General features: G+C 30.4%; 1 protein-coding gene across 3 annotated transcripts in view; it reads right to left on the bottom strand.

Annotated features, from left to right (window-relative positions):
- sno (Protein strawberry notch) overlaps positions 1–14,354 on the bottom strand; it is a 41,750-nt gene extending 27,396 nt beyond the window's left edge. For 2 of the 3 annotated variants that reach the window (XM_088228985.1, XM_088228986.1), the window contains exons 1-4: positions 14,142–14,354; positions 10,602–10,710; positions 8,423–8,530; positions 6,802–6,909 (exon numbers count right to left, since the gene is read on the bottom strand). In XM_088228985.1, the coding sequence (XP_088085111.1) occupies positions 6,802–6,909; positions 8,423–8,530; positions 10,602–10,710; positions 14,142–14,144 (328 nt within the window). In that variant the 5' untranslated portion in view covers positions 14,145–14,354. Of the gene's footprint in view, positions 1–5,043; positions 5,086–6,801; positions 6,910–8,422; positions 8,531–10,601; positions 10,711–14,141 lie in introns of all 3 variants that reach the window. The other variant, XM_088228984.1, reaches the window with a different exon arrangement.

The raw sequence follows: 14,354 nt of genomic DNA, 5'->3' as shown, positions 1-14,354 counted from the left end.
AATTTCCTTCACAAAAATCAATAGAATTATAATATTTAAAGGGTACGCGACTAAAACAGGCGCATTATTGCATTTTCAAAATTTTTGAGATATTCAAAAAAGGAGTTTATTTTTTAATATAAAGTACACGATTTTTATTATTTTTTTCTGTGATTGTATGTAAAAATATATATTACATTAATCGAAAACCTATTTTATTAAATCCGTGAACCCGGTGTATCACAAATCAGGTTTTTATTCTATTTTTTGTTTTCTCCTGTAAACTTAGTTATTTGTTAAATTACCCTTTATTTGAATTCCAAACATTAAACTGAATATAGTTGTTTCATCATGAGCAGAAAAATGAATGGAGCAAAGTGTATATACTTCTATATCCCTTTCTCAGAAAAACTGTCTGTCTCTTATAGATTGTCTCTTATAGATACATAATTTTCTTAGCTATAGCACTATTGAAAAAAAAAACTTAAGAATTACAAAACTTTAAATATATATACAGGGTGTTCTTTAAACCCTGTCACATCCGAAACCACGATGATCAGTATGAGCAAGAAGACATATTGGCACATTAATATAAATTTTCAGAATGAATAAAGTTTAAAAAAATTAAATATTAAAAAAAACAAATAGTTGCTAACTTCTGCAGAAGAGAAACGAGGGGGAAGAGGGGAGTCTGACACACCGTTATCCGCGCGTCCGCGCCCCCCTCGCTTCTCCCCTGCAGAAGTTAGCAACCATTTGTTCTTTTTGATATTTAATTTTTACAAATTTTCTTCGTTCTAAATATTTTTTCAAATATGCCAATATGTATTGTTGCCCATACTGATCATCGTGGTTTCGGATGTGACAGGGTTTAAAGAACACTCTGTATATATATTTAACTTAAGGACCATTTTTTATTTATTTTATATAAAATTTAACTGTATAACATTGTTCACATGTTTCAACTCCATTTTATTTAAATGTATAGAAAATAAAAATATCTTTAAATGTGTTAAAATACGTACAATTGAACACAACTTGAGATCCCAAAAAGGTTACTTTAAAATTTGCTGCTAAAAACAGAAGTTGTGATTTCATATAACTAATAATATGCCTAAAGTGTCATGTTACATTAAAATAAATTGTTTTTAGGGATGATTGTAATTGTTATACTTTTTAGAGAATAAATGTGTTTTTTGTTGGCATGTTGTGATGTTGTGGATTCTGCACCGAATTTGACGTCAATAAGATATTTATTTTAAACTTTTTGTCCAAAAATGTACATTAGTGGGCTTACTGCCATAATCAATATCTTCCAACAAACCGGCATAACTAGGTCAAAATTTGTAATTTACAAGGCAAGATTTAGAGGCAGTACGCCCGTATTATGGCAATACTCTGTATCTTTAGATACCGCATTTTGGCTTAACAACGCTCAATCAATTTCATTTGTTGACTTATATCATGTTTACTAACTCATATTTTTAAAATTTATTTACTTCCCAAGGAATTGCCGAAAAACATTTTTTTTAAATGCTCCGCGAGAACGTTTTTTACTAAATTTTATTAAAAATACAAAATATTTTTTTTATTCCTTTATTTTAAAAATAATGTTTTGAACCATGGGTCAATCTAACTACTTAATAAATTTACAATTATTTCTACCATTAGTTTGCGAAGAACATAACAAAATGTCTTAAGAACTTTAAAAACATTTACCTCAATCAAAACCAGCTTTTTTAAGATACAGCATATTGCCATAACACGGGAGAGTAGAATCTATTATAACTCGTTTTACATATTTAGTAATTGGTTTGAGTCAGCAGTGAATGTGTTAGAATAAGATTGATTAGTATAACGTTTTAATCAGAATCTCATCTAAGATATCTAAGAGGTATACATATAATTATAAATAAGGTAAATTAATAAAGAACACAGATTTTTTTATATAATATATGAAACACCACCAGATATTGTTTTATATTACGAGAAGCTTATTTTGCATATGAAAAAAAAATATATTAACAAGGGTAAGCAATAAGATACATGTAAATATTCCTCAAAAGGCGGAAGAATTATTTCTCCGCTAAATTGTTAAATATTCTTCCCTAAAACATAAATTAAGTATAGCAAAAAAAACTTTTTAAAAAAGAAATAAAAATATGTTTTGAATTAGTTTGTGGTCGCGTGGACTCGCGGATCAAAGGTCCGAGTTTCAAATCTGACTCTACCACAACTCGGTTCCTATGTTCCAGCACACATTTTATATTCGCTGCTTTTATAATATATATTTGGGTGAAAAATGATAACTAAAATATTTCTTTGTTAAAAAAAAAAAGAGGCTGCATTTACAAGTGACATGTGAACAAAAAAATAACACTACAGTAAAAACGTCTAAATCACAAGTAACATATTTATTCATGAACAAAACAAAAAAAAAATAACACAGTACATTCCTCTAAGAACAGTTTATCATAGTGAGAAGGGATTTTAAAATCGATTATTTTATATATATTTTAAAACATAATTATTATAATGATGTACATCGAGTGTTTAGGATCTAATTAAAATATTGTTAAATCATAGGAGGATGCCGAATGGATATTGACGTTAGTGAGCGGAACAAATTCAGAGCCCTGGAAAAGCAAGTGATTATTTAATGACATGATACTTATTTTATCAGACCCACCTTCACCCGTTTAAAGCCACTACTTCATATACAATAAATAATAATTTACCATTTAAGATTGGAATAAATAACATGAAAAACGTTATTTAGTTCTAAGTATCAAGAAGTAGCAATTTGTTAATAAAATGAGAATACACTAAAGAGTAAAATTTACACCTAGTTAATCGATAATACCTTTTTACTTTACAGTATCAAAATTTTTACTAAACTAGAAAATACACCTTATAATATTATTATTTATGTTATTGGAAATTTTCATCTAAGCTATACATAAACAATAGGGTATTTTCACAAATCATGAATAACATAAAAAATATGTTAAATATTTAGAGTGGATTTTAATGATTCTAATGATATAGCTATCAATGTATAAAAATCGAGTTTTCATGAATAATTTTCGGGTTTAAAAACGAATACATGCAAAACAGCTGGCAGTTGACATCACACGTGATGCCCGCCGAGTGCACTCACAAACATTTTGTACAAGTATGACGAGGCAGTGTAATACGTGTAGTTTGTCATATAGGCTGAGAAACGTCTCATTTTCAGGTAATTTAAAATATGCATATTTTAATCCATTGTACGAAATTTATCCGATGTCACACGGAAAAAATAATACCATCACTATTGTAATTTTTTTGTTTATTTAAAAATAATAATACTAAAAATATATGAAAAGACCTTATATTTTTCAATTTTCCACCCAATTAAATATAAGATTTTTCATAACAATTAATACAATTATTAAAAAAACATTATATTCATTTAATATTTTTTTATACATCAAATGATTTGAACGGGCATATTCAGCTTTTAAATCCAATTATGAGCTAAACATTTATTTTACAACCCATATATAAAACATCCGCATGCAAAAGATCCATTAGTGGTTAATAATATTATTTTTGTCACCAAATAGTAATGGCTGAAGATAGTAACATGAATATGAGAGATGAAATTGCGTTCATAATACAAATACATAGTAAGCATAGTTATAAAAATAAATGTTTGTGGACAGGCTGGATTTTCTCCCTAAGGAGTTGAGGAAATGTGGATGTTTAAATATATGCAGAATGATGAATGTTACACAGTGTATGAAATGGCCACTTAAACCAGCCAATGACAGATCATAAGCCCTGTAAATGCCTAGACTTCCATGGTCCCTTCTCAAAGATGTTTTCCCTCCCTGTTATAACTAATTTAGGTTATAACAATGGTTGATTATTTGTAAATTATTTAAATTTAATTATTAAATATATTTACAATGGCAAATCAGCTAATGAGTCATAGTGTTAAAATTAACCAATGAAGTTGTAACAAATAATTTAGATTGGGTACTTTCCTACATTATTGTAAAATAATATACTTTGAATATTTTTTTTAAATGGCGCTGTTTAACATATTTTAGTTTTTTAATCAGTGCAACAAAATTTTACCATATTTTAACTATTACAAAACTACAGTTTCAGGAGAGTACTCTCCGTCAAAGGTGTTACAAGTGCTGAATGCAAATTCAATTAATAAAACAAGAATTTCAGAACATTAAGAATTTTAGAACATTAAAACCAGACAGTGATCCCGTGGTAGTCACGAGGACTCGCGGATCAGAGATCCGAGGTTCGAACCCCGCTTGAATCCCGTTTTCTGGCAGTTATTTACAACTCTTTAAAATTGGCCCCGAAAATAAAATATTTAGTGACCGCTGTGGATAAATCTTCTGTCAAAAATAAATAAAAAATATTTAGAATATGCATTTAGGCTACCCATTTAGTGTAATGGCTAAGACTTTTTGGTTTTAATTTTAACTTTTGATTTCAACTCTTAATTTATACTTATTCATATGTACATCTACTACCTGCATCTAATGAATTATTGTTGGTTGTGAATTTTTACAAAGAAATATAAATGTTCATGGAAGCAGAGAGAGAGGGAGGAAAGTAGAGTTGGAGCTATACAATGTCTTCTCCCTTTTATGTACTTTTTATTTAATATTCATATTTTTACTTTTTTAGAATTTAATTATTTTTCCCCTCTCCTCCTGCATTCATAATAAATTAGTGTGAAATCTGTAATTGGTCTTACTTTTTTTAATTGTTCTTTTGTACCTTGTTTTATATAAAGACTGTATGATTTCCTTAATAAATAAAATAAAATTAATAAGATGCTTGCTTCAAGCACATGTATTCCGAGTTCGATTCCCAGTGTAACTACAATATTATTTTCTCTAGTCTGGGTGTTTTGTGTTATGTATAATTTATTGCTGTTATTGTGGACCTCGTGGTCTGTTATGAGGAAATGAAAAAATCCACAAACATCAGCTTAGTGAGAGGCCATAAGGGTAATAATTTCTGAGAGGAAGTTGATAAAATACATACCGGACTTCCATTTCACCATGTTTTTTAACACAGGGAAAAAAACTGAAAACAATTTTTCATACATTAATTGAACAATGCGTAAGAGTAATCCTATTTGTCCTATTTTAACTATAACCTCCGGTTCGCGCGTAACTGTGCTGGAGAAAGGTTGCGCGTGGGATTTGCCATAATGTATTAATGAATGAATATCAAACCAATCGCAAATCACTTCAATTAACAATATATATGTATATTTTTTTTCATTTGTTTTTAATTCATTATTAAAAAGATCAGTTAACTTATAGCTGATTTCATAAAATAAAAAATTAGGGACAGATTATGTAGATTGGTCGCAGGATTCAAATGGCTAAAGAAGCAATGAACCATTTGGAGAAGATTTGGCTAGATCGAGGTATATCAATAAACACAAAAAAGCGGTTGATGGAAGCCCTGGTATTTTCCGTTTTCCTATATGGGGCTGAAACGTGGACAATACATGCATACGAGAAGTAGAGGATCGATGCATTCGAGATGTGGTGTTGGAGAAGGCTGCTGCATGTGCCTTGGACAGCCAGAAGGACGAATGCATCGATACTGGAAGAGCTCCATATTACAACTCGTCTGTCAGTGGTGTGTTTGAGAAGGATACTGTCTTTCTTTGGGTATATTGCTAGACGTGAGCCAGACAATCTAGAAAGGGAAATAATGTCTGGCCGAGTTGAAGGTAGGAGAAGCCGGGGTATAATCCCATATAGATGGACTGACATACTGACAATAAAGGTGGCTACGGGGCTAAAATTTGATGAGTCAGTTCGTCGGGCTGAGGACAGACTGGAGTGAAACAGACTAATCAGAAGTGTTCATGGTGATCAGGATCCTCAGCATTAAGGGACCGATTTGGAAGAGAGATGTAGCAAAATTTTTAGGAAAGCATTGATACCATCAAATCTATGGGCCAGAATGGTTTTTTTTTTCAAATTGGAGTTGTTTATTATGTACAAGGCTTTTACCAAAATCCAAAAGAAGTTTCTGAGATATCTCTGCATGAGAGAGTACGAGTATTATCCTCGGCTCTACCCGACTGAGTTTCTTCAGGGTATGCTTGGCTACAACAGCTTAGAGACTAGAAGGAATGTGTATTTGACTGGAATTTTTATCAATTATTGCGCGGTATGGTCGATAATTCTGAGATTATGGTGAGCATTGGTTTGTATGTTCCTGATAATTATCTAAGACAGCGTCAGCATAGATTGTTTCATATTCCATAGGACCAACCTACCGATGATTATGCCTGTTGGAAGGGCTACTGCTATGCTGAACAACATCGCTCTGGATGTTGATCTGTTTCATGTATCCAAACGGATTTTCCAGAGCAGGCTTCTCCTACTATTTTTAAGAGTTTCTTTATGTATTTTTTTATTTTTATAATATGTATGTCTTGAACTTTAGTTTGTAAAGTATATGTTATTTTAAATAAATTAGTTGAATTGAATACTGAATTTTTTTATTTTTTTAATACTGCTAAAGTTCCTTCTAACTGCTCTAACAATTGTGTGAGGGTCTGTCGGGATAGTTGGCTGTGGCCTTGTTAAGGAAACTATGAGCAAACTGTGCATGCTATCCACCATTATTCGTTATTTTAGCATATTTTTTACTGTTCTTTTTTGCATGGAACGTGTTCGCAAAACATTTTTTTTTTTTAAACAGATACATATTACTTATTGTTAGTTGTGATTTTATAAGAGGACTTAAATAAATAATTATAATGAAATGACTTACCTTGATTCATTCTGACCATTTCATATCCGGGAGTGACATTTCCCTTAGTGACAAGTCCTCCCGGTATTTTAAAGTTTTTATTTATTGGCATACCAACTGGTAAGTTACCTAAAAAAATAATTCAGGATATGAGGCATGAAAAAGACAATGTCGGTGATCCAATCACAAAGTATTTCTATAATTTATTTGTTAGGTGAAGGGAAGAGGAAGTCCTCTTAAGCTCTGGGAATTAAGAAATATTTAAATTAACAAACAAACATTTGATTATATTTTAATCGATTCCGAGACCTCTTTGCAGGGTAGGCAAATGCGCTGACCAACTAGGCCACAGAGTAGATAACAACATTAATTTGTCATAAATAGTAGGATTCTTGTTTTGTTGAACTTATAGCACATCCGATAAGATAGTCATAACTCGAAAAGGTACAATTTCCAAGAGAACGTGTCTTAATGCCATGTTTTTTCACTGAGGTTTTTTGTTTTTCTTTTCACCCTTTAAAGCAATGCTAGTTTGTCTTAAAAAATGCTGTTACATTTTTAACTCTGCCTTCCCGTTGATGTGTAACTAGTACACATTGCATTTAATAACTTTAATATCTCTATAAATATAATAAAAACTAGGTTAAGATTTTTTATACGCATCGATGGATATAATTTATTATTAAATAATTATTGGGTGCAGAAAAAGCATTATGTAACAAATCAGAGATAAATCACTAATACATTCTAATGTTTAACAATGTGTCGTATGTTGCATAATAATAATACCGAATATACGGTTGTCTCAAACACTCCTTACGTCTCACTCTCGATGCTATATATATATTTGTGAAAGAGAGACAAATCCACGCCTCACGCAGGCCAGTAGCAAAGTAACATGTACCACTGCTTCAGTACGCCAATTGAGCAGTTACTTTCGAACCTTTGTTAAAGGCGGTCTCTTCATAGAGCTGTGAACGTCAGCGAATGATTTTTTTTATGTTTTTAGCAATTAGATTGAAAATATTATCGTTTTTGACTTCTTGACATATGATGCCAACATCACATTTCAAAAGCATCAATTCTAGCACGGTCACGGGATTTTGTTTCAGAGTACTTAATGTAGGAATACGATTTTCAAAAATGCATTAAATGTTATTTTAGTACTATCGGAAATCCAGTAAAAAGAAACAAATGGGTAGAAATTATAAGGAAATTGATGAAAACATCTGATTGGGAGCCATAGAAAACTAATGTTGTTTGTAAACATTCAAATACAAACTTTTTCCAAAAATAACAACTACTCAATTTTTTAGTATATACATTCTCCTCAAATGCAGCCCTAGTTAATGAAGAATAAAACATTTACGCTCCTAACTTTTTTTTTACAAAACCGATTAAAGATTTTAAGAGTTATAAATATACCCAAGGCAAAGCCTATCATTTTGATAAAAACCACATGTAAATCAGGGTCCAGTAGTTATTTAGTCTATCAAGGACACACATATGAACATTGCCTTTTATATATATAGATTCTAATACAACCCAAAATCGGATTTTTTGAGTTATGACTATTTCATCAGAGGTGTGTTATGTTGAAATGGTACCGTGCAGAGAAAAAAAAATGTGAAAGAATAAATACCAGTTGACAGTAATGAATTAGGATTTTTAGGTTTAGTCTCCACTATGACGGGTTCCTTCTTGGGTTTCTCAGGAAGTCCAGCTGCGGCAGCGAGAGTCTTCCCTCCTCCTAAAAAAAATTAACAAAATATATCTACATATCGTCAATTCAATTCTGAACTATCCTAAATGTGTAAGAGAGGAATTTTTCCGACTTCACAAACAGTACGTTCAAGAGTTATTGTAAACTAGAGATATAGAGTTATTGTAAACGCCACGTAAAATTGTTAAAAGCGAGAAAATCCTGTGAAGAATTCAAATTAAAATTCCCGTTCACGAGTATTCTAGGGGTTTAGGATAGTTAAAAAGTATGATCTCGAGTGTTCGGCGTTTAGGATAAACGGAAATTATTTAATCATTTTAAAAGTACTGCATTTTTGGCATTTAAGATTACACAGAAAGGAAGAGAATTTCAGAGAATTATATTCAGTAAAAAGAAGCGTTTTGAAAAATTGGCATCGAGGACAGAATTGAATAGACGATATACAGATTAGCATTATATTTAAAGGAAAAGTTAAAGAGATCATAAACAACAGATATGTTACAAAATTAATACGGCAACATTTTTTTATTTATTTATTTTCTTTAAACTTTCTATTATATTCAAATATTTACGTACTTCAATTCAAATAAAGGAAGGTTTAATCGCTGTTGGCTTTGCTAATAAATTTACTTATTATAATAAAAGAAAAATTATAGAAACATAAATTGGAATAACCCTACAATAATAAATATTTAATACCTACCTTTTAAGGAAATTAATACATAGGATACATCAAAAGTATTTTTTTATTATTTTTTTTTTTTACTTTAATAATATAATTATACATTTTAACAATTTAAAAAAAAAATCACTTTTTATATTTTTACTAAAACTAAAATCCCACCAAGCCACTTTTTGTAGCTTGTTGGTGAAATTACAATGCAAATTGCAGTAAAACCCCTGTTTTACGTTTTTCTAAGGAGCAATAACAAAAAAGTGTAAAACTGAGTAAACTGCTAGTGAGGAAATAAAAAATTGTATGGAAAAAATTAAATTACATCAAAATATATTTATTGTACTAGACTATACTAAATATACTGCAGAAAAATTGTAAAAAGTGCCATAATTAGGGATCAAAAATATTTTGTATTTTTTCAATCAATACTAGTAGTTTTTTTTTATTGAATTGAAAAAAAACATGTTTAAATAATTTTACATAGGTAATTAACCTTAAAAACATAAAAATACAAATTTGAATTTGCATAAAATGTTTTTTCATTTTACCATTGAGAAATTTTATTTGTATGGTATCACTTTTTTAGTGTGGTACCACAGAATTTCAACCGTCATTTACATCGCGGCAAAAATGGTTCACACTTTTATGATAACTGTTTAAATATCTTATTTTCACATTATGTTTATAACTTAAAATAATATATCTATTGCCAAATTTAAAAACTTTCTCCATCGTAATTTTTTGATGTAAGGATTTTATTCTTCCTAAACATGCGTCAACTGCATGTCACAATTTAGTAAAATGTCAAAATTAGACACTTAAACAAAATGGTCAATTACACTGCACTTGCTTCAAATTTAGTTTGCGACAATAATTTCCGCATTTTTTTATTTGCCTCGATTTTATTCTCCATCCACGCGACGGCGTGCGGCTCAATTTATTTTGACAGATTGAATGAGTTTCGAAAAATTTTCAACGTAAAACCGGGGTTATGAAAAACACAAAAACGTTAATTGGGGGGATATTTGAATGCGAATGTATAAAATGGGACCTTAACATTTCGGCGTAAAAAGAGGGAAAATGTTAAATTAAGAAACGTAAAAATGAGGTGTTACTGTAATACCGATTCAGCAATTCTCGACAAACTGTGGCTATTTTTGTAATTGATAATCCTAGAATGATTTTTGTCCGTATGAGCAGCTCTATAAGTGACAGCGAATTATTACCCCGAGAGTGTATCAAAATATGTTATTTATACAAGCTGTCCCAACATTTTCCCGACAAAAGTAGGTTCACGGAACTAAAATTGATGTATGATGGATTCAATTTCAGAGTCAGCACATTCCTAAGAAGAACTGTCAGGCGGCCATTCCTAGAAAAATTGTACTGTTTTAGTTTAAAATACATATATAAATAATTTACCGGGGACTTCCAAGTTATCGGGATCATCATCTTCATCGAAGTCGGAATCATCATCAGATGCTGAAGGAGGACTATCTTCTCCTTCCGAATTGTAACTCGCCTTTTTTGACTGAAAAAAAAACACCAAAATTATCGTTTATACTATAAAGCCCTTCATTTATTACCAGTCAAGTCTTTCCTTTGACAACAATTTAAGTATATTGTTAAGTGTCCTCAGCACGGGTAACCCTAGTGAGGTCACATTATCTTTATTATTAATCATAGTTTATAATGGAAAAAAATATGAATAAATAAATCATTTAGTGGTGTCAAAGTATAAGATTAAAATGTCTCAAGACCGATGTGTGGTGGAAGACTGGCTGTCCTAAAATACAATAACAAATATGGACAGTAAATCCGTCACTTGGTTGCAACGACAATTATTATCGCATAAATGCCCAGATGGCTCTTAGAATAAATGTACATAATATATTATAACTAGCTGACCCGACAGACGTCGTCCTGTCCGAACGTTGGCTTGCTTTAGAAAAAGACTTTTTATTGGTAAGTAGGTACCTAGGTACTTGTTTGTGATTAAATTCCAAAACTGAAAATTGTTGATACTCAAATATTGAATTTAAGTAGGTACTTGTTTATGGTTGAATTCCAAAACGTAAAACAAATATTTTTTTTCAAATGTGGCATTCTTTTTGCAAAAGTCAAACTCCGGTCTTCTCACCAACAGAGGGGTGTACTTTTGAATAGATATGATTTTTAAAAACGTATTTTTTTATTTATTAATTTACACGCTCTATGGGCTTTTACATATATTAGAAATTACATTCAAGTGCAGCAGTGAAACATAAGTATGTAAATTTAGTTAAAATTAAAGATAACATAAGAAAAGCTAAAAGATACAATAATAAGTCAAAATCAGGAAATGTACCAACATAGGTATAGGGTACATAGAAAAATATTTAATAAATTTACATATGAAAACATACACACATACATATACGTACATATAAGTTTAAACATTATGATGGAGATACATGAGAAAACAAAATAGTAAATAAAGAACAATATTAAGAAATTTTATACAATTTAATATATAAACTTTTGAAAACTTAACCTGTAATTATATAAAGACTGACGAAATATATCAACTTCACCATACTCGTTACCTAGCCGCCAGCCGCTGGCCGGTGTAGTCTAGGTATTGGTGAATTGTAATAATAATTGTGACTGCCAGGAGATTAAAAAAATAACGTTAGCTGCCGAGTATTTCGAACAGGTACTTTATCCTGATAACACATTGATTACAGCGCGTTTGAATATTTAATAGGCCTATAATGATGTGTTAGTGTTGATGTATCAGTGAACCAAGTAAACATACAAATTTCATTTGTGCTAGTAAAAACACTAGAATATTTTATTTGTTAACATTATGTCACGTACACATAAGCAAGTTTATTAAAGATTTGCATGGACTGTGTGTGAAGGTAAGGTGATCAGCCTTACGCTTCAGGGGCCAGTCCAGGAAAGTGAAACCCCACCTTTCTAATCAATATTTCATGTCGAGGCCTCACGCATGATAAACGAAGACACCAACCACTGCACTAAGAGTTGGTATCAAGGGGTTAAAATTTGAATGGTAAAAAGCCAAAAAAGACGTCATTTCTATTTTGAAATGTACAACTTTTAAATAATCAACAAAAGATGTAGCTATTTATACATATCTGTACCTTAAAGCTGAAAGGCTGGAATTAACATTTTTTGTAAAATTGAATTATGAATGTCATTTTGTTCATATATTAGGATTCTATTAATGCTAAAAACATTGGAGTGTTCCGGTATACCACTACTGAAATAGCTTGTTCTAAAACACCAGTAGCGCAGTAATATTACTCATGCCTTCAACAAAATTCAACGTTTGCTGGTATTAAAGCAGTGGATACCGAATAAATTCCACAATTTTTTTAACAAACTATCTCTGATGAGAGATTTTGCGCAAGATTAAGTGTTATTATCTTAATCAAAAATTATGTCATTTCTTTTGCCATTAATTTCATTATTTTACTTTGCTTTTTTCTCACATGCTGTTTGCTTTCAATTACTGTTTTATTGCTATTAATATCATGTCATTAAATTTAAATTTACCTGTTATTTTCATAAATTATTAATGTTTCAATTAATGGCACGTAATTTAATGTTTTTGCCGAAAAAAAGTTCTATAAATACATTTTTTTCATTCAATATTTTACATTACCCCCAATGTCCAGAATGTGTAGATTAGTCAATTTATCACACGACTTGGAATTCTTTGGGATAGATCTTCCGGCTTTTCGTAGATTTCTTCGTGACTAAACAATGTGGGATGTAGTTGGATTTGCATGGTTTGGCTCAAAGTCTTAGGTCTTTCGTTTTTTTTTAAATATATTGTAGACAATGATTGTTTTGCCCTTGTTTGTCTTTGCTAAATGGTTTTATGTTCTTTTTGTTCAGTTTCTTTCATTTATGTTTCTTCATTTAACTGTTGTAATTGGCTTAGGTCGTATATATAATAAATAAATAAATTACTTTTTGTACTAAAGTCCGAGGAGGAATTGGGGCGCGGGCCAGGCGGTTAACAGAAAAAAATAAAATCCCATAGTTATTTGATAGTCCATACTTAAAATGTTTTTTTCTTAAATATTATTATCAAAAGCCTATAAATCCAAAAAAACAACAATAAATTGTGTCTTTACTTCGAGAGATGCATTTGAAACAGTTTTACAACTTCAAACCGCTCTCCTGAATAATTTACCAAATGTGACTTCCAGCATTTCAGCTTTAAGGTACAGATATAAAGATTTAGTTTATGATGCAATAAAATAATATATGCTTATTAATGTTCATATTTAACTCAAATATTAACTCCAAACAGTGTTTGCTCACAACCCACAATGAAATAAATCAATTTAAGAAGAAATTGTTTGACCGAAATAAGTGGGAACTTTTTTTCAGAGGTTATGTTTAAGACATTGTTTTGATTTTATCTTCGTAAATTTTACATATTGCAAATAAATTTTGTTCAAAAGATATAATTTCATAAAAACATTGCAACCGATTACCATTAATCTGTTCAAAACCTTCGTTTAACTTTATAAACGTCTGAAGGACTTGTCATAAATTTAGAGTTCTTCTTGGTTTACTAAGATATTCTTCCAAGCTATGTACGCCAATTTCAAGAAAATCAATAGAGCCACACCCTAAGGACTTCAGAATTAAATTAACTCAATAAACTTTCAATCACTTAACCCCATCTAAAGTAATAATTAATAAGAGGTGATGTTTTGAGCTGGACAAACAATGCTTTTTTTGACACTTTATATGGTTATATTTTTTCGACACCCAACATTTTTTAAATGATGTTTTAATGAAAAACTAGAATATATAAACATAAAATGTTATTCGTTACATACCTAAGTTACATAAGTTAAATTAGTACACCAATAATTTAAGGAGAAAGAAGAAAAAAAGTGTTTAAAAATATCAAAACAAAAAAAAAACGACACTTACCATTTTTCTTTTTAAAATCCGCCGGATTTTAAATTACACGCACTGCGTAAACAAAATTTATGGAATTCGTTTATAATTTTGATGGTTTTAAGTTAACAATTTAACAAAACACGGAAATCTTTGTTATATTATATAAAAATAATGACGAACAGTTTTTCTACACTTTCAGACAGCAAACGCTCCCGCCATGTTGGAAGTACGAGAAGCGCTCTC

This window comes from Micrasema longulum, unplaced genomic scaffold (genome assembly GCF_059751315.1).
Source record: "Micrasema longulum isolate JH-2025_06_02 unplaced genomic scaffold, ASM5975131v1 h1tg000624l, whole genome shotgun sequence".
Taxonomy (NCBI): domain Eukaryota; kingdom Metazoa; phylum Arthropoda; class Insecta; order Trichoptera; family Brachycentridae; genus Micrasema; species Micrasema longulum.
This window is presented reverse-complemented; position numbering and strand designations above follow the sequence as displayed.